Source organism: Brachyistius frenatus, unplaced genomic scaffold, assembly GCF_029030835.1.
Source record: "Brachyistius frenatus isolate BFR_SWC_R1_liver_20210118 unplaced genomic scaffold, ASM2903083v1 Contig_38, whole genome shotgun sequence".
NCBI lineage: Eukaryota > Metazoa > Chordata > Actinopteri > Embiotocidae > Brachyistius > Brachyistius frenatus.
In genome coordinates, this window is record NW_027210637.1 from 2,578,726 (window position 1) to 2,600,392 (window position 21,667).

At 40.5% G+C, this 21,667-nt stretch overlaps 1 protein-coding gene across 4 annotated transcripts in view; it reads left to right on the forward strand.

The window, feature by feature from the left end:
• Nucleotides 1-21,667, forward strand: part of fam13b (family with sequence similarity 13 member B) — a 72,771-nt gene that overhangs the window by 19,541 nt on the left and 31,563 nt on the right. For all 4 annotated transcript variants that reach the window (XM_069701787.1, XM_069701784.1, XM_069701786.1 and 1 more), the window contains exons 3-7: nt 1,725-1,934; nt 6,295-6,507; nt 7,892-8,069; nt 9,015-9,159; nt 18,962-19,089. In XM_069701787.1, the coding sequence (XP_069557888.1) occupies nt 1,769-1,934; nt 6,295-6,507; nt 7,892-8,069; nt 9,015-9,159; nt 18,962-19,089 (830 nt within the window). In that variant the 5' untranslated portion in view covers nt 1,725-1,768. The remainder of the gene's footprint in view (nt 1-1,724; nt 1,935-6,294; nt 6,508-7,891; nt 8,070-9,014; nt 9,160-18,961; nt 19,090-21,667) is intronic.

The following is a 21,667-nucleotide window of genomic DNA, read 5'->3' on the forward strand; positions in this document are numbered from 1 at the left end:
ACGAAGAAGCGCGACTTTTTAGAAAAAGTCTGAACGTGAATGTTTTGCATGTATGTTATATGTATAGTAGACTGTATAGCTTGTATATTCTTGTCATTAATTGTCATACTTGCATATCTTTTAAAATACCACTTGAGATGTACAGTGAGATTAACTCAAGTGGAACGAGCTGAGATGACATTTCTGATAAACACTCCTCCTCCTCCGACGAGTGGACTGGACACCATCTGCCGCTGTTTGCATTGAGATTACTCACCAACCGACGATCATCAAAGCCAAACTTGAAAAAGAAACTATCGCTGCGGATTCTTTCTTCCATTTGCGTTATTTGTGCATCGATTACTATCCCACTGCCGGTGACATCCGTGTTGCGTAAGAACTAAGCAGTGAGGTTAAATGAGGGTTGAGAATTTAATTACAACGCGATAACGTTTCACATATATGTAATGTACACATCCATATGGAGCAAATAGTGTGTTTAATCCTCAACCAGCCTTTCATTTGGACAAGACACCGCTCTGCTACTGTGGCTTAATCTTAAAATCTGTCTCCTTCTCTTCCTAATATGGCTCCTCAGATGGAGGAGTTTCTTAAATTCCCCTTTTCTCAAATATGGAGCTACACTGTAAAACACACACACACGCACACATGCACACGCACACATGCACACACGCACACACACACACACACACACACACATAATTTGATCCACTTTTGGTGCAGATTCACGCTTTAAAAAACACTAGTTGGTCATATTTTCGCCTAGTAGACTTCTCCCAGTCTAAGACACAGTGCACTTTACCATACAGTTGCCAGTTTATTAGGTACACCAGGTAAAACTATCACTCCGACAACGAATCCCACCTTTTCCTTTTTTTTCTCTTAGTATAACGCTGAGCATTTGTCGAAGCTCTTTTCGAGAGATTTTGATTCGGGTTTAAGGTTATTTCGGAGACAGCCGTTTGTGTTGCTGTTGAACATTTTTGCGTTTTACCGAGAGGGATGGTATTTCTCATATTTAGTCTCCCTTCATTGGCGTAAACATGGTGACCAAAATATCAAAGACAACTCTCAGTATAACACAAACAGCACTGCTATAATTGTTCAATTGACAGAAAATTAAACCTGCATCTATTTTGATAATCAGTTAATCATTTTTGTAAATTTGTCTGAAAACATTTACTTCTAGCTTCTCAAATATGAGGATTTTCTTTGACATGCTGTGTCTTTTTGTAAGATGAATATTTTGGGCTTTGGTTAAAAAAAAAACTTTAAAAAAACTCAACAGTGCCGAAGTTAATCGAAAACTCAGTCAATACCTTTTTGAAACTGTTTAAACAAAAGCTGAAGATTAGATCCTTTCCAAAGCAGGATTTATTGCACAAGTGTTGTTGCAGGCTGGTTTAATTTTAGCTGGTTCAATTCAGCGTCTGCTCTTGCACCCTCCTCCACCTGTAAATATGCTTGGAGGTCACCAACCAGTTGCTGCTGTCCAGTGTCTTTCTCCCTCTCACCCTTCGATGTGTTTGTGGTGGATGCACTGCTTTTGTTTACCAGCAGAGGTGAAGTTTGTTAGTGTCTCATGCCGTGTCTTTGCACAGCGACTGAAGATGAGAACCGATGTTTGATGTCGGGCTGCGTCCCTCACCACGGCTCTTATTTTGGTAAATCCCCCTTTTTGTCTAATCTTTATCTCGCTCCCTTTTGCGTTTTGCTTTTGGAAGACGTGAGGTCTTGGCGGGTTTGTGGTGAGGAGGAGGAGGAGGCCATGAGGAAGAGCGTGTCTCCGTCGCCAGGCAACGAGGGCGGGAGCTCAGCCAGCACCGCGCGGGTTTTTGGCGTTCCTTTGGAGGAGGTGTCACGCACGCACACAATCAGCGGCCACGAGGTTCCTGCACTGGTGAAACACATTGTCGACTACATCGAGGAACATGGTGAGTGATGGAGACGCGCACGCACACGCACATACACACACGCATAGATTAGCTTTCAGTAAAAAGCTCTTACAAGCAATCATTAAAACTGTGCTGATATTTGTTCAAACTGTTTAATATATAACTTTTTTTAAGTGTTTAATATTCAGTACCTAAGTATGAGTCGCAGATATATAGAATATCGACATGACTCACGCACACTCCCACGTGTTTGCAGTTACCAAGAATTGAACCAAATGTGTCATTCCAGCGTCGTTATCTTTGTCTTCCTTGTTAGTCTTTAAATATGACTGAATAATCAACAGGGAAGAAAAATGTCGGATTACATGCAGTAATTTGCCAAATACCGCATGACACAACATTTTAATTAGATTTATTGCACGTCTACTCTTCCACTGGCCATTTTTCAATTAACTGCTGCTTTACCATCAAAATGATCGATGTGCCTACACTCTGAATCGAATAACTCATAACTTCAGTGTGTAAAAAATAAAGCATAATTGTTCCACAAAGCTCATCATACTCTAAATCTGCTTTGATTACATTTGATTTCTGTCACCTCTTCTGATTTTTTTTTTTGTTACCACCTGCTACAGTTGTTAAAGTGTATATTGTCCTGTAGTTTTCCTCAGTTTAACTTACTGTTTATAATAACTACAGATTGTGTTTCACTGATGTTTATTCACCATTAAGACGCCGTCGCTCGTCAGTAGGTTCCTTCTTAAAGATATAGAACATATTATTTATTATTTGAATGAAAAGTTTAGATATATAAAAGGGTACAACATTACATAATGTTCTAATTTTAGCTGCCTTAAACTACAAATTACTGTCTCAGCCTTAGATTTATTTATATTGTGTTCTAGCAGTAGCTTCACACAGGAGTTTGGCCTTTTATGTAGTTCTACTTATTTGACCAAACATGCAGAACCAGAAGTGACGTACGGTATTAAAAGGCTTCAGACTGATGTTAGAATAATTTCTAAATCCATACTTCAGTTACATTGGCTGTGAATTTCTCGGTCTCCTGAGCCCGACCCGCTGCTGTTGATCTGCAGCGTTTCCTCTCTCTTCACGATAAAACCCCAAATATGTTGTTGGTGGCGATCCGGTTCATGATAAGATGAACTGTGAAGGCTCCGGCACACACAGCTCCACGGTCGGCTTCCTTTTATTCATTACGGAACAGTTCTGTCAGCCTCAGCTCCGCTTGTGAAAACAGACGAGACGGTGAAGAAAGGAAGCCACCAAAGTGTTGGCCCCGGGCCGTTCCCATATCCCCCCTCCCTCCTCCCCCCTCCCTGGAACATGTCTCTTCCAGCTTCACAAAGCAGGAACTTTCAGTCTTATGTCACTGTCTTATAAAGAGCAGGTTGGCAGTTGAGCCATCGGGATTTTGATCTTTCACCAACAGCATTTAAGTTTTTAAACTAACCGGCCGTTGTAAGAATCTCTCCGAATCCGGCTGGTAGAAGAAGACCATGAATGTTACAAAGCTCATAAAACCCTCAGACAGAAACCCACCCGGACGATCTTCCTCGTGCTAACGACACGTCGTCGGTTCGAACCCTGCAGATATGAATATAGTGAGCCAATTAGATTGTTGAACTTGTTTCCCTAAATCTCATTATCCTCTGTCTGTGCAAAATTACATTAGGTCTGTTATTAGATAAAATTGCATAGCGTGTAAAGATCCCTTGGTGTACTTCGTTGTCTCACGGGAGAAGTAATTAGATCGCAGTAAAAATGTCACTCGCAAAATGAAGGAAACGCAGGAAAGTCAATAAGGAAAGGGAAGTAATTTGAAGATTTAAAGCTTACGAGGGATGTCAGCAGGACTCTGGACACGCTGGACACATCTCCGTATTAAAGACAAATTGAGTGTTGTAATTGGCCCTTGGGCTCTGAAACTTAAACAGCACATTGAGGAAGGATGTCCAACTTATCCGCAGTGATACTTTAAACAGCAGAAAAAGTTTCCTTTCCTTATTTCATCTCTCAGCTTTCTTCTGTGTAGTCAGCACTGTCAGTGACAAAACAAAGACTCTTTCCTGTAAAAATTTGTCAAGTCAGTGCACTTTTATTTGTTATTTTTTTTAAACCGTCGGAACGACGCGCAACCTCAAATCCCCTCAAGTGACGAGTGGAGCAGGTCGGTGCTTTGTGTGACTTCGGGGCCGTCTGACCATATGAGGTTATGTAATAAGTCCTTAATCCTCCAGGGACTCCGGTGGTGCATTAATTAGACCAGCGCTGGCTGTCAGGAAGTTATTCAGCCAGCGAAAAGGTCTTAATCTCTCTTAGTTTGTGGGCGATGCCTGAGGTTTTACTGGAAGCAGGGTGTTGTGAATGTGAAGTAAAAATGTCTTTTTTTTTTTTTTTTTTTTATAGAAGGCAGTGATTAATAAGCAGAAAAGATTTAAAAGACGGGTTCAGACCAAAGCGAGATTTCATTTGTGTGTTGTTTGGAGCTGAGCAATCTTTTAATTAAAGCATTAATCATTAAAGTCAGAGAGAGACTTTGTTATTTGTTAGTTACAGTGATTGTGACCACGGCCGTGTAACTTGGTTTGTCACTGTTGTAACTCTGCTGTTCGGCATGTCGACTATTTCATGGAGGGGAATACGTCCCTCAGGGCTCCTGTTCAGCATCTTTATCTGTCTTGTTAATGGATGAGAAACCAGGGAGCGAACAGGAGGCATCACTGTGCAGTCGTTTCAAAATCCGTTACGACATTTACACTTAAATATCCATCAGCATTGCCTGTTGTATTTAAATTTTCCCTTTTTCAACAGCCATCGTGGCTAATAATTGCTTCCAGTGTGACAGGATTAGCAGCAAGTGACATTACTGTGTGGTAATGTGGGAAAAATCAATTTCGTCGCACTTGAGGCATCGGGTTGCTTTAAAATAAAAACTAAAAACGAGCCCGTCGTATTATGGAAAAGCAGATGTTGAGTAAATAACCGTCGTGTTTATTTGTTCAAGTCCTCCCAGCTGTCGGTGCTGCGGCTACGAACACGAGCAGAAAACAAAAACAAAATAGTTCTGCAGTAGACGCATGTGATACATAACACCAACGCAGCGTCATACAAGATCAACTGACAGCACATTATGTAAAAGAGAAGAAAAAAATGTGATCGTTTTAAAACGGTTATAAAAGCCCTGAGAGATCTTGCCGATGCTATCGGCTGATCCTTTCCATCCCAACCACTCTGTGATGTTGTCGCTCATCAGAACGATAGCAGGCGGTGTCGTCATGCTTCTGCTTTTTCACGCAGATAACGGAGGAGTGCGCGTACACGAGCGCGTTTTGTTTACTTACACACAAACACGGGCACATATCCTTGTGCTTCTGTTCTTGTCTTGGTCTTACATAAGCTCTGTACCAGTGCGGGATCTGGATAATTCTACGCCTGCTTTCGTCGGCCAAATTTATTACAGCAGAGCTGGAGTCGGTTTACCAGAGTGCGGGCGACTTTCATCAACTCCTAATTTTGGAGAAATCTCAAGAGGACACTTATTTATCGACCAGCAATAAAACAGCTGTTTCGATAATAAACCTGGTTGCTAAACGTTACAAGGTGACGAATAGCATCTGTTTACACTCTCAGTTTTAGATTCTCTGGTGCCAGATTTTGTTATTTCGTAGTAAAAAAAAAAAAAAAGACCGGTTCACTCAGTCCAAAAGGTTCTCTGAAGGCCCTGCGTTTGTGGGCGGCATCCTGAAGAGGATGTAGCCTCCGCGTTGGAACACAGCTATTATCTACATTTACAAACACACTGACACATCCAGAACAGGAACACAGAAATGTGTCAGAGACATTAGCCTATAATTTTGTAGTTCTCCTTTTGTCCTGATATAAGAAAGACTGATTTTACACTAGTCTAACACTTAATATAACTGCAGAACAAGCTGGCATGCAAACTGAATTTTTACAAACCTTCGGCTTGTATTAACCGCAAGTCTCAGCTGCAACCGAGTCTTCAATTTACAGGTTTAGGCGTAAAAGCAGGTGGCTTGTTTTGTGCTTTGGCTCAGATATGTAGAATTAGAAAAAAAAATAAAAAATAATGTTTTAATTGATCATAATTTCCATCCTTTTAATTGTAGCATTCAGGAGTAGAAAAAAAAATTATGAGCAACACAGATATGGTAAGAAAACGTCTTTCTGCTTCACTGCCCGTCGGCTCTTACAGTAGGTTTAGATGAGGTTTAAAAAAACGACGACTCCAGCTTGTTAAATGACCCAGAAAATATTCCATGCACAAAACAAACATGGACATAATACAATATACAGCGCAGTCTTAAAGTCAGTAGCTAATATGGTAGTTACGTGCTGCTGTCTGTGTCTTCAGGTCATCTGGACTTGGAGGGACTCTTCCTGGTTAACGGCAACGCAGAGCGGGTGGATTGGCTGCGTCAGCGGTACGACAGCGGCGAGGAGGTGGAGCTGGAGAAGGAGGCCGATCTGGCATCAGCGGTCAGTTTGCTCCGACTCTTCCTGCAGGAGCTTCCCGAGCCCGTCATCCCAACGGCAATACAAGGACACATACTCCAGCTCCACCAAGGTGTGTTCCTCCTCTCGTGCCATTCTGTATGTCATCTTCACTCCCTCACCCCGCCGTCTTTTTTTTTTTTTTCCTTCTCGTCCGCTCCAAAACCAGCAACTAATGCATTTCTTTCTATATTTTTTTTTTCTCTGTTTCAAGGTTATTTCATGTCGTTATTTTTACTTGTTGCAAAAACTGAACCTGTTTGTTACCCTGTTTGTGCTTTCTGCTCCTCCCGAAATATGGAGCTCTATGTGCTGCATAGTCCAAAAGTCTACTTCATATCAAAAGAAAGGCGACCATAACTGTATAAAAAAAAAAAACACACCCCACTATTGTTCACCATTTCTGCATTTTCATCCAAAGTTGATTTAGCTGTTATGACTGTGTCCAAGTAGGCAGATGTTGGTTATCTAAGCTGGGACTGCAATGCACAGTGGTCTGATCACTAAATGAAGTGGAAACTAGCTAAAACAAACGCTTTCATAACGAGAACCTGAACAGGCTGTATTTGTTTGTTCAGTCCATCTGCTGCTGTACGGAGGTTCAGTCTTCATCCTTCCTCTTCATCATGCTGTCTGTCTGTCTGCCTCATCTGTCCGCACTCTTTTCAATTCAAAAATCTTAAGCTTTTGTTAATGACGTGTCCTTGTTACTCCTAGCTGTCATCTTTCTGTGGCTATTTATTCTTTCCTTTTAGACTGTTTTCCAATATGTGGAAATATTTAAATACATAATTCATAGGACTGGCCACAATCAGATGAAACACGGTCACAGTCTCTCACCTCTCATGAATTAAGATGTGGAATTATCAACGTTTTAATGGACAGTGTCTAATCACTCCCACAAATCTGCCATTTCCACATTTGTTCAGTTTCCATTTTTGTTTCGCCTTTTTGCTCTGTCCTCTGTTTCTATCAGCGATAATCTTTTCTAATCCTCTTGTCATGATGATGGGTGTTCCAGTTGCTCTCATGCAGATTACAGCACAAGGGTGGTGGGGGTTTCTGTGGTCTCTCCCATGTCGTGTCATTCAATTCTCGTTCTTTTATATTCTACGGTGGTTTTACTGTACTCGATAAAAGATTACCTTTTTTCCCTCCCTAATGCCACCTCGTGCTTCACCTCATTTCAACTCTCCCAGAGGATTGGACATAATCTTATCTGCGTGAATATTTTTCTGTTGATCCGAATTTTTAGGGTCATCTGTGAAGGGAACTCAAAGGACTTCATAATTCACTCCACTGTATCTATACAGAAATGAAAATGAGCTACGTAGCAGCACTGAGTGCAGCATATGCAGTATTAAGGTTTCCAAACCCACACCCGTTCCTTATAAACAATTATTAGTTTGTAAAAGATGAGTGATGGTACCTTGTTTTCTCCTCTTGAACATTCACAGATTACAGCAATGAAGAGGAGCTGTGTAGAAACTTAAAGTACCTGCTGCAGCAGCTTCCCCAGTTGAACTACGGTCTGCTGCGTTTCCTGTGCCGCTTCCTAGCCAGCGTGGCATCACTTCAGCAGGAGAGCTGGAACATCGGGGCGCTGGCCGCCGTCTTCGGACCAGACATCTTCCAGTAAGATGCCGCCTTTGGCTTATTTATGAATTGTGATTTCATCATTTTACTTTGGAAAACTGATTTAGGCTGTCAGATACCGCGAGTTTGAAGCAACTCTGTGAATGTTTGTCCCCCTAAGTGTTGGTAGATCTGCCAGTCTAGTATCTATGAGAACAGCACTGGGCAGATTTGGCATAAATATCTGAAATATACAAATCTTATCGCTGGCACATAAAAAAAATAAAAAATAAAAAAAAGACGAATAATGACAGATACCAATATTAAAATAAATTATAAACTGTGGTGGGACTAATTCTACATTCATACCATCAAAAGAGCACCAGTCAAACCTAAAAAAAACCCGACATGATGGAAATAGGACATTTCTGTTAGTTTTTTCAAAGATGAATGGAAATGATTCTTACGATTATGCACAATGATTTAGGTCAGTTTAAATAATTGCTATCCGGTGATTATGTAATAATTGTGACTGGCCTACGTATCAAAGCGTTTTATTGGTGCACATCTTCATTGGAAATAAATTTGCCTAAAACGTATCATCAACTCATGAAGCTGTAAAAGTAGTTGTCCTACATGAGGAACTGCTGAAAACACCTGAGTCAATAGACTGAACTGACAGGAAGATGGCCAGATATGTAAAAAACAAAATTAAAAAAAATAAATCTATATATTGTTGCACTTGTAGGAACACACACACACACACACACACACACACACACACACACACACACACACACACACACACACACACACACACACACACACACACACACACACACACACACACACACACACACACACACACACACTGAGAGTGACAGACAGAGGTGTATATATAGGTTTAAAAGAATGTAGTTTATTTAGCTACTGTCAGTATCAACATCTCAGGGGAAGCAGTGTGCAGCCAACTAAACATACTCGTCTCTCCTCTTCCACCTGCAGCCTGTCGACAGAAGGAGAGGACCTTCGGGACCAAGAGTCCGTCAGCAAAGTCCTGGCAGACCTGCTCGACAATCAGGAAGGCCTGTTTGACTCGGAGGACGATGACGTCTCCACCACCAACGACTACAGCTCCATCAACGAACAGGTTCGGCCCATCACCTTTATTTCTAACTGTCTTTCTGTTTCTAGCTTTTATTCTGTAAATCAGTATCCAGTAACATCAACTCAATATGAAGAATTATCACACATTTCCTACGTTCTTTTACAAGGCTTTTGATTTTATTAATGACCTTTCGTGTCAGGATGTGAACGATGAAGAAGGTGTACATTTTGTTGAGGGTGCCATAACAAAATATTTCATCACATTTCACAGAAGAGTGTCCTTTTTTAAAGCTTATATTATTTATTTTTTTATATTTTTGGTCTCTACAGTCAACACGTCTCCTCCCTCCTGCTGTAATAATTTAGTTTCCTATCAGGGATCAATAAAGTGTCTTTTTGATCTATTTTTGTTCAGCCCACCATCGTCCCGCAGGGGTCTTTGACATTTTTCTTTTATCCTCCCCATAATCACAGTCTATAATTCTGCTGAGTGACAATAAATGCCTTTTAACCTGCAATGTGAATTTGTAAAAAAGAAAAAAACTAAACAAAGAGACATACAAAAACAGTAGAATACAAAAGAAAACAATCTACACATTGTTTTAAGGTTGTTTGCATAGAAAACAAACATGAATGCAGGAATGTATTGTCAACATTCCTGACATAATAGAAAAGTCCAATTACAAAAGCCATCAAAATCCTCTTTGTCTTCCTCCTCTTTGTCTTTTTTTTTTTTATCTTCGTCTTTAACGGCACTCAGACAGAAAAATGTGGCATTCAGCTCTGCCAGAGTCAGGGGTGACATTTTTATGGGCTGACACACAGAGACAGCAGACAAATTCTTCTATGGAAAAAAAAAAAAAAAGTAAATGCCATTAAACAGTGTTTAGGAAAAAGACGAGGCCACAATGGGATGTTTAGCAGAGATAGATAACCAATCAAGTCGAACAATGTGGTGTGAAACATTTCAATGAACAAAGTTAATGATGATGACGAGTTTAAAAAAAAAAAAGACGAGGTGACTTTTTCCCTCCTTTTCAAAGAATTTATTTTAGGCCAACAAGCACATTTAAAAAGCCTTGGATTGAGTATTTAATTTGATAAATCAGTGACCGTTATTGTTGGCACTTCCAGGAGTACAGTAGATGTAATAAATGCTCAGTTATTAAAGATGTCACCAGAATTAACCACACTGTTTTGTTTTGACTACAGTGATAGTTGTTTTTATAGATGTACAAGACTGCAGACGACATGAGGACACACATTCACAGGGTTTAAATTACTACCTGCCCTACATAAAAAACCCAAATCTCTCCCTGTAATAACAATTGAATTGATTCCAGCCAGAGTTATTAACTAGCTATAGTAGATCAGGCACAATTTGTGCCTGAAGGTATTTTTGTACTGTACACAGTATTAGAGCAGAAAGTCATTCGGAAGAATCTAGAAGAACCACACCTAAACCAGCCGGCACACTCACACATACTGTACACACAGCGTTAAATGAATGCTGGTCTGTTAACATAGTTTTCTTTTTCACTCTCATGAAAATCTGATTGGGATGCCAAACATTTTTTCTCAACTCTTTAACTCAACTAAACCATACATTCAATTTGCAGTCTTACACGTGACAAAAGAAAAGGCATGACTAACATTTAACTTTACATCGGCCTGATTACATCGTATTATCTTATGATAACACGCATACAATAACACGGAGACAACCCCTGATCGGTATCTGATACGCTGTGCTAATTTAATTCCTGTCACATTTAAGAGTGCATTGTCCACTGTAAAGGGAGGCTGTAAAGATAATGTTGAAATGTTAAAGTGAAAGGACACACGGTCTCTGTTAAAGTCTGGCCAGAAGTGAAAAGAAAAACGTGGATATCTATCCACAGTAGGTTACCTATTCAGACACACTTTGTTAGTTGTTTTTTCCTTATCGTTTACTCCTCCTTTCACACGTTTTCTTTTTTTCTTTTAGTGTGCTCTTAACTGCACCACTGCAGGAAACTTTGCTCCAGTTCTGCTTTCCTTGTAATCTTGAGTCCTCGGCGTCATTATCTGCCACATCCTTACTTTATTCAAGAAAAGAAATCTAAGCTGTTTCACAGCCTTGGCTTGTAAAAGAAAGCTAATTGGTTTCAAATTGAGCTCGGAACAACAATAAGCGAAAGTAGAAATTCCTCCAATGCAACTCATTGAATTTAATTTCTATCTTATCATTTTCAGTTTCTTTATCTTTCTTTGGTTTTTACCGTCTGTCTGCCATTGTCCTCAGTCTTATTGTCTGGTGTGTCAGATGAATGAGAAAATAACATCACCAAGAGAGTGGATGGGAGAAAGAGCAGAGGAAGACGAAGGAGCAGACAGAGACAGTGAAACAAATATGTATAGACGCATCATCTGTGCCCTGATCCATGAGTCTTATGTAAGAGAGAGGGCAAAAAAGTGGGTGGTTTGGAGAAGGGGGAGGGTGGGTGGCAGCAGCAGCAGCCAGGATGTTGGGGAGAAATGGTGAGAGTGGCGAGAGAAAGGCGGAAGAAAGGAACGAAGGGAGGTAGAGGTGGTGAGGCAGGGGTGGTGAGGTGGATAAGAAAAGAAGCCGGTGGTGATGTAACCGTGCAGCCTCACACCTCCAGACCCTGCACGACATCGGGGAAGGCTCCGCGCGAACAAACCCTCAGGAAGGGGATTATCTCCCACTCACACACCTGCTTTCACACTGGAGACACATGCAGACTTTGAGTAGAGCCTGGTTACAGACTAAAAGAAAATAAGTTAAAAATGCATCACCGGGGTGAGTAAGAGCTGATGAAACAAACAGAACTTCAAGAAATGGAGAGACACTGTAAAAGATGGAAGTGTAGTTTAAAAGAGATGAAAATGGAGAGAGTAAAAGAGAAGAAGAGGACATGGCATGTCTGGGCTTCACTTTGAAACATAATGAGGCTGGCATGGCTCTGACAAAGAGAACAACTAAGCTGGATTTTGGCTTGTTTATTGGTAAAATGGGAGTGAGTGGAATTATTGTTTGGAGAGAGGAAGGCTGTGCCTCGGCATGTCGCCGCTACGATGATACCAGCGGGGTGTGTTTGTTTTGTTTCACAGTTTGAAGAAGCTTTGTCGTGGCAGGGTTTCTGTGCGGAGCATGGAAAAATAACTAAACTCGTTGATTTATTTGTTTTGGATAATAATATGAAATTTCTGTACATTCAGCACTGAGATTGCCCGTGACATTTTTGGCACGAAAAGTGAACTGTTGGGAGTCAAATTTAATGCCGCTGGATGGATTTTCTGTGGACGCACACCACAGAAAACATAGTGTAGTCCTAATCAACCACAAAGCATCCTGTAGCATTAGAAATGTCCGATTTTTACTCTTAGAAAGGGAGCAACAATGCGGGACCAGTGTAGTGCACATGAAAATCATGCACACTGTCCCATCTTAATAAGCCTGTATCCGTGTTGGTTTTGCTGCAGGGAAAAACATGTGTAGGCTTGATTTTAATTTGGCCACTGAATCTCAGACTTGTGCTTCTTGAGCTCTTTTCTTGCTTTGTTACATAAATGTCGGTGACAGTTTTATATCTTATGTCTGAATGAGACCCCAAAATCACTTTTACGCATCCCCAGCGACCACAATAGGCATTCATTGATGCTGCAACGATAATATAAATAATTTAATTTGTGAGAAGACTGAGAACATTATTCAGAAATTATTTCATTTACTTTTTAACTGACTGCTGTTCTGCAGTAGTGAAATTATTCCCGTACATGCACCAGCTGTGAAATATCGAATAAAAATACATCATTTCAGTAGATGTCCTGTCATGTATGAAATTGAAGAAGGAACGCTTAAAACTTTTGGACATAGAAAAAGTTCATTTGCAAATATTTATAAAATTGAGTTCTCGTTTTGTCGTCGCTGATTGTAGATTGATGAAGAAAAAAAATGACAATGATTTTAGCATACAGCTGCAACATAAAGCATGGGGAAAAGTGAAGGGGTCTTAATGCACTGTAATTAATTCCTCTCTCAATGAAAGCATGTCTGCAATTACAACAAGATAAGTTCAGTGATTTTACAAATACCTGACAATGTCACAATGTTCTGCAGCCTATATAGGTTGAATCATGCACAGTTGCATGATCCTGTGAACCCGAGTGATAAGATGTTGAGCAATAACCTATTTAAGTTGGAACGTGGAGTTATTTAAGGATGATGGCCTAGTTGGACAGCGGAGCAGACGTATAGTATCCCCCGTAAGGGGACATATAGATAGTACGAACACACAAACATCATCATCAACTGTGCAGAAATACGCAGCAGCACTGCTGATTCTGTACTTTGACTGCTTTTGTCAGTGAGAATATGAACGTGTGTAAATGAGCTGCTAACACGAGGGTGAGTTCTCGATCACACAGCCCACTCGCTGCAGCGACGTCGGGGCCAGAGGGCTCATCTCCCGTGGTACCGCTCGAAGTAAACAGTGCAGACGTTCAAAGAAGAGAAAGAATGAGCAAGAAATCACCAAGAGGAGAGGAAGTTCGGACCTTCACACACAGAACTTTTTTTTTTTTTTTTTTTCCAGCGCTCAAATTATACCACTTGAATGCAATTTCTTTTTTTCTTTTCTTTTTCCCTCAATTTCAGGCCTCACTGTTTCTGAAGTACCATCTGATTTGAAATATGATCGTGACCATCAGACCCAGATATGAGACAAGTGAATACTGTGAGACCAGCAGATAATTCTCTCCCATTGATGAGCATTACAGTTTTATTCACTATTCATTAATGATTCAAGTCATAATCAATTTGTTATTAGCTGTTTCGCCTTTATCGGTCTAATATGATATATTCAGTGGTGGAAGTGGGCAGATATTGATTATGCTATTGAGACTTTAATGATCAGGTTGATGGACTGAATGGTTGACAACCATGACTTATTATCAACTCAATACAATAATTAGAGGACGTTTGGGAGGCAAAAACTACAATAGGTTGGCTTGTCCTAATCGCCTTGCACACGTTTGTGGTCCAGTTTGTCAGTGAACAAATAAACATATTGATCACAGTCATTAGATTTCTCCCCCGGAACTGAACAAAGGTAGGACTGAGACCTTATGTTTCTAATGTAAACAACAAAGGAAGTTTCAAAATTAAAACCCTGCACTTATCGTAACAATTCAATACAAATAAGTCAAAACATGGCAGCACTTAAAAGATAAAGGGAAATAAATCAATAAAATTGAAAGATTATATCACATTAGGGGCAGAAATCAACAAAAGAACAATAATAGATTTACCTTATTTACTCCAGAGCAAAATCCACTTGACAGTTCAGTTCCCTCTCGACAATCAGATCCATCCTCACTACTGAAAATGTGTCAAATAAGAAATAACTGTTTGTCCTCTTGATATTTTTTGTGTCAAACAGGAACAGTTGCTAAAAAAAAACCAGTCATGTGAATATTTGTATTCATTGGTACAATTTATTGACTGAATTGCTGTGAACCAGTCTAACATCAGATTGAAGTACAGATACAAAAAAAAAACCTTGAAAACCTCAGATGTAGGCCACAGTTGGAGACTTGTAATGTCAGTCGCGGTCAGTTGTCATTGTTCTGTGTTCTTGGCCTGCAAACAGTTCAACAGCCGAGCCAATGATGTCAGAGCTCCTCGTTGTTTTCTTCTTTTTCCGTCCTGAAACTTCGGACCGGCGCGCCAAACAAGGGCCAAGGTTTTAACCTTTTGTTCCTGGGTGTTTTGTGCCTTGCCACCCACCCACCCAGACACACACACACACACACACACACACACACACACACACACACACACACACACACACACACACACACACACACACACACACACACACACACACACACACACACACACACACACACACACACACACACACCATACAGAGATGGACTTGTTTATCAAACATTCACACCAACACTGATACTCGTTATCTACTCAAAAAAGCCCACATAATACAAAAAGACACCTTCTTTTTCTAAACTGTGAATTGTGAGTTAAACGTAAAATTTTCCACGGTCTTAGATAAGGAGATCAAATTTCCAGCCTGTGAATGACCATGCAAGGTCATCCCACCAGGGGATTTAACTACTCTTATCCTATAATATTGTTACGTCACCTCAAAGGCTTTCCGATAACTTGCGCTGCACAACCTTGATCATATTATTAACTCTGTATGCCATTTGAATGAGCGCCTATAGCCCAGGGTTTAATTATACAACCAACCTTCATTGTTCATTATGTCAACTCGTGCACATTGGTGAGTAAAAACAGGATGACTTTTGTCTTTGAAGTGATATCAAGGCAAATTTTTACGTATCTCCGACCACCAGTCTTAATATAATCTGCACTTGGTGAATGCTGTATGAATCCAAGGTTTATGTTAATGGGATTCTTCATCAATTTTACAGATGAATCGCTTTGTATGAATTTTACATGACGATGGTGTAAATCGTCCTCTTTTTTTTCTGGCCATGTAATCTGAAACTATTTTACAGTGAGTGACTCCTGTTCTGGATGACGACAGCGGGAAGATGTTTGTCAAATGGCTCTTTGTAGGATATTTGTTCCAGTGTTCAGTTTGATTTAATGGAGAGATGTTCGGCCCTTCGTCTCATTGGGATTGTTGTGCGTTTGCCTGTTTCAGTGGAGAGCATTCAAGTAAACTCAAAAAGAAGGATTACGTTGTATTTATTCATTTACTTTTTCAAAATTGAACCAGGGATTTTGCAGCTACCTAAAAACCTCCGGGCCGTGATGAGCTTTGGTTATAATTCAGCTCTAACCCTGATTTTTACACCCTTGGCTTCCAACCTCGATGTGATGTCACGAATCTTGCTCTTACATGCACGTCTTGAACTCAGATCTGTGGGAGTACAGAGGAGCTTGAGCAAACTAATGCGCAAACAGCCTTCTGCTGTCAAACTCTGCATATGCAGTACATCAATCCGCAGTCAAGGTCAAACGAGTCGATATGTCTGAATTATTATAAATAACAGCCAGTCAGCATTGAAATTTTGGATACCTGAAACTGGGGTTTTTAATTGGTGAAAAATAAGGTACGATATCTGTCAATGCCTCGGTGCTGGCGTAGTTTATTAGTTGATTTATTCTCAAAAGGGATAATGAATGAATCTCACATTTTTCCACATGATAAGGGGCCCTTTTTAACTGTGATTTCAGCGACCAACACAAAACACTAGGCCACGTGAGGAAGTATAATTAGGCTGTCTTAGTGGAATAAAAGTGTAGGAGTCTCTGCGCATCAGCCAGCTAAAAGCTCAAATTGATGCGTCAACAGACAACTGAGGCTCCATCTGGAGCTCTATGGTTTCTTCATCAGAGAGGATGAGGACGTGCTTTATGTTGAAATGTTTGTAGCTGCATCTCATTTAATGCTCTTAATATCACCGTGTGCACCACATCTCATCTTCTCAGATCTTGTAGTGAGGCAGCACCTGAGTGCACTTGTTTTTGCTCGAAGCAAAGAGGCTGCGTGAGGGTGAATAAGAGGTCGCGGTTTTTCTGCTTCCCATATTATTTAAACATATCGGTAAGATTTTATGCACACCAGTATAAAGAGGATTTTCACTCCTAAATTGGACTAGGATAAGCTCTTTGATGTTCTCGTCATTAGGAAAATATATAAATGGGTCTGAAGCCCTCTAAAAGTAGGATTTCTCTACCCAGCGCGCGCGCGCACACACACACACACACACACACACACACACACACACACACACACACACACACACACACACACACACACACACACACACACACACACACACATGAGGGTCTTGTGAGTCATCCTCCGAGATCTGCACATGTGACGATGCAAGAATTCCCCGGCAGCCAATCAGAGCTTTTTGAACAGAGGTGTTTCCATGGCGACGACACAGTGACAGCAGCAGATGGGGTTGCTGCTAAGAAGAGTGAAGGAGAGAGGCAAGTGAAAGGGAGGAGAGGATAAACACAGTGCTATATATATATGTATAAAAAAATAGTCTTAAGATAACAAATATGGTTCGAACTTTTAACCCAAAATGTAAAACCCATGTGACCTCCTTGCTGACCCCTCCCCCTTAAATTTTTTTTTTTTAAAAAGCAGTCAACCTCGGGGGAAACACTGAAGCCAGGTGATTTTTATCTACCTGGGTGGGCCCGGCCAAGTGCAGCCTATGTACGGAAAGCACTGCGAGGATTCCTGTTTCTGTCTGGTTCCCTTGCTCTCAGCTCCCAGCATGATGATCAGTTATTTTTCTGTCAACACATTTTCTTCTCCCTCCCACCTCTCTTATTACAAAGATCTACCTCCTTTCCCGTCTTCCCTTCCCCCTCGTTTACTGGCAGGTTCATTATCACTCCGTCCTACATCGCCTTTGGTTCTCGCAACCTTTCCTCGTCGTATTATATCCCTTATTTAATCACCTTGACCTGTGCCTCTTAAGTAAGAGCTACTGGAAAGAAAAAAAATACACAGCAATGTTAGTTTTTGTAGTAAATATTATGGGTAAGTGGCATAGATACATGTGGGTAGATACTAGATACTTACAGATCTAGTAATATCCTGTTTTTTTTCCCATCATCTTTACTCTTCATAACGTAGGTACTAATGATGCAAAAATCTCTGCGAGACACTGGTTAGTTTGTTTTTCCTTGTTCTCTTTCTCTGCTCTTTGAGTGCCTGCGATGTGAGTGATCGTTATTGTAGTATGACGTATTGAAATTGGACTAAATACTGCATCAGTCATGAAAAAGTAAAAGGCAGCATCTTGTTTTCATTTCATTTCCAGCAGCAAAACGGTTTAGATAGTGCACAACGGCTGGCCTCCTTTGACTTATTACGCAATTTCTAAAATGACTATCACGCATGGGTACATTGCTAAGTCGACATGAAAATGATATATCCCCGATGCCTACTTCAAGTGGGGAGGGCATCCCCTCCTCTTCTCCCTCCCTCCTCGCTTTCTTTTCCACTCTTCAGGCTCACCCGTCTCCCGCCTCCCTTCAGAGAAATGTTGTTTTTAATTCTACACTTCCATCTCCCTGCTTAACACTGTATCTGTGATGTTCTCCGTGCGTTACTCATTAGCTTCATCTATATTTAGATGTCTTAAGGAACACGCTGTACTATCTTGGTGCTATCTTGCAGGCACATGCTGTTAAACGCAGCGTATCCACACCTGTATTTGAATGTCTCTGTCCAGAGATACTTTCATTTATTCCTGTTACTCTCCAGGACAGTTTATCCAGAGACGAGAAAAGTCAAAATTATATCAAATACAGAGGGAATGGGACTTTTTTTTTTTGTATGTATCCTCGATAACATGTAGAAATCCTTTCAAATTGTGTTGGACGTAAGCAACTGTTTTCAGAGGGTAAACTGTACTCTTCGCTGAGGTCATTTCCAAATTGGTAATGAAAGTCTCTACTTTGACCTTTTAGTCACTTACTTTTGTTAGTTCATATAACAGTAGAGCTGGAGCTGAAACTGTGATCCCCTTCACTGGACTCCCTCATGAGGCTGTCAATATTTTCACTAAAAATAAGATAAAGTAATTGTTTCCCGTTGTTTTCTTGAATTTACGTTGCAAAATATCAGCATGAATCACATTACATTAGTAGACTGCTTTAAACTGTATAAGACAAATATCCATGTGGGTTTCTTGGCTGCACATTTCGCCCTGTAAATAAAGCCTTCACATGTTTGTTTGTTTTTTCTGCCTCAATAAATGACTTTTTCTTCTTTTTTATTTTTTAACCTTTTGTGTCCTTTTTATATTTCTGTCTTCAGATCACCGAGCTGTTGGATGATGAGAAGTGTGAGGCCGAATGTGAAGAGTTGCCTCAGGACGGGGAGGAAGGACCATCAGCCTCCGACTCACCACAACACGCGTGCACTGACGACGGCCCCGCAGCCAGGTGACACATCGCACCTGCATCTTTATCACTAGATAAGATCACTGATCAAAACATCCTCTGGTGTCATCTCCCAATCATATGGGAGGCCTTCTGGCCAATCCAGTCACTTTATCAACTGCTCGAGCTTTTGTTTGGTGTGTAATGGACTTAGAGAGTTAATATAACATCTCATCACTGTCTTGTGGCATTCATACGTCTCTAGACTCGTCAAGACATGTCCTACAATTACAGCTCGTTTTCTTAGTAAACATTTCTCACACTCATTGAGTAGTTTAATCCTGTGGTCCTCTTGGCTATGGCTAGTATCCTTTCCGTTATGTAGCCTACTAAAGATAGATAAGCGAAATAACCTGATTATTATTCATTTCAGGCATTAAATTGGTGTTTCTTTGCACAGAAGAGCTCAGTGTAGTAGTTAGGGTTACACTGCTTTCTTATAGTAATGCTTCTTTTATTGGGCACGCTAGAAAGAATATAAAATGTATTAAACTTCATTAAGTTTGCCTGATAAAATATTTTGAGTCTTTAGTTGCGGTATTAATGCATATTTTGCATTTTCCGTGTTTTTGTTTTGTCGAGTCTAAATTCGGTGATCTCCAAAAGAAGTGGTGACAACACAGTCGACAGTCTGGCAACACATCAGCAGTTCAGTCGTGACAGTTTTAGACATTTATGAGTCGGTTGATTTACATGTTCAAGTTTGAATTAAATATAATCTCCATGTTTTTATAATCAGCTCTTGATCTAAAAAAAACATTCTCCACTCTTCAAATTAGTCATCAGATCAGTCCCAGGGCCAAACTAATGAGTCTATAAAATCTTTATGAATAGAATTCAACTGTCCTGGTTAATGAGGTTTTCAGCTACTCATGCTGAAGGGCTTTGTGTTCTCACGTCGTTCTTTTCTACCTGGTAGCCAACCAAATGACACACACACACACACACACACACACACACACACACACACACACACACACACACACACACACACATACATACATACATACATACATACACAGGATAAACCATCCCTTCAAATATTAAGCCCGGGCTGAAGGAGCAGAGTTCAAGCTGCCCGCTGGAACGCTGAGCTCTTCTCAGGTTCTGCTGATCTACTGATCCCCTTTAAGTTCATTATTGAGCTCTATACCTGGACTACTCTATGTAGACACATACACATTTTACACCATGTACTCTTCATCACTGAAGTGAACAGTGCACATTGTAAAATTATAATGCTGATAATAGATGTGCGGAGAGACACAAATGTTTGCTTTGAGTTGTATTTAAAGTAGAAACGTTAACTATGGAAAAAAGGTTGGCAGCAAAATCATTAAGGGACATTGTCCAGAATTTCTTTTGATGTGGCTTTTGAGATTTTGAATCCCACTTCCTTTGCAGACTTCATAGTCCTGGTTGAGGAACTCGAGGGGGGGATGGGGGGGGTCAGGAAGCCGGTCATGTAGTGCGTGGTTGTCCCAGAACACATTTGTGAGCTCCCATTCTCTTCCGAGGTCCATACATTTCCTGCTGTTTGGATGGTGTTACATTTTAGTTTTTCTTTTGCTTTCTATAAAGGATCTAGGGTCATGTGTGCCGCTGTGCCCTGGTAACGGAAATGTTGTCTGGTGTTTAACCCTCTGTGGAGGCTGTTGGTTGAATGAAAACACTTATGGCAGCTTGAAGTTGTCATTTTGGAGAGAAAAAGCAGAAAGAAACTGTTGTCTCCCTGTTTATGTTTGGCCATGCTTTGGGAGTTTGTTGTTCGCGTCCCTGTTGGGTGAGTTTTGGTCCTACAACAGCCAATGCCTTGAATCAGATTAGTTAGAAAATTATAACTGTGCCATTTATGGTGCAAATGTCGCAGATAAAAACAATAAATTTTTATAGGAAAATAAAAAATATAACTCAGTTTTACAACGAATTAATCATTTAGATGAGCACACATAGCTGTCTTCAGATTCCACAGTGGTTTATGCCCCATTTTACAGCCATGCTGCTGCTTTATGGTGGCACTTTAGTCCTTTTTTCCTTATATGAGGCAGTTATATGCATCCATTTTATTTTAATTGCTCTCTAAAGTCAGTGTCATATTGGTCTGCTGTCCTCTTGACTTTTGCCACTTTGGTTTCTATATTTTGAATCCATAAAAGTTACATTCATCTCATCATGCACAAACTAATTTGATAACTGTCTCCATGTGGAGATCTCAATTCATTCTCGATCCTGTCTCATATAGTTGTGTAAACCAGGAGTGTTGTATTCATTCATTCAGTTCTTAAGTAGCTTGCTACTTGTTAAAATAAAGGCAACGTTGTAAAGCAGTGCAGGACCATATATCAGCTGGCTGTGTGTGCAGGCGTGCGTGTGTCAGGATGAGGCTGCTAGTCATACCCTACTGACCTTTAAAATGATTACAGACTGTAATCCATAATCCACACACACCCTTGCAGATTCTTACACTATACACACACCCAATGCTCACATGACCAACACTATATATTGAGCCCGTATCTCTGCCGCTCACGATAACACCTGCACTGAGACGAAGGTGTGCTGTTGTCCCAGTTCAGACCAC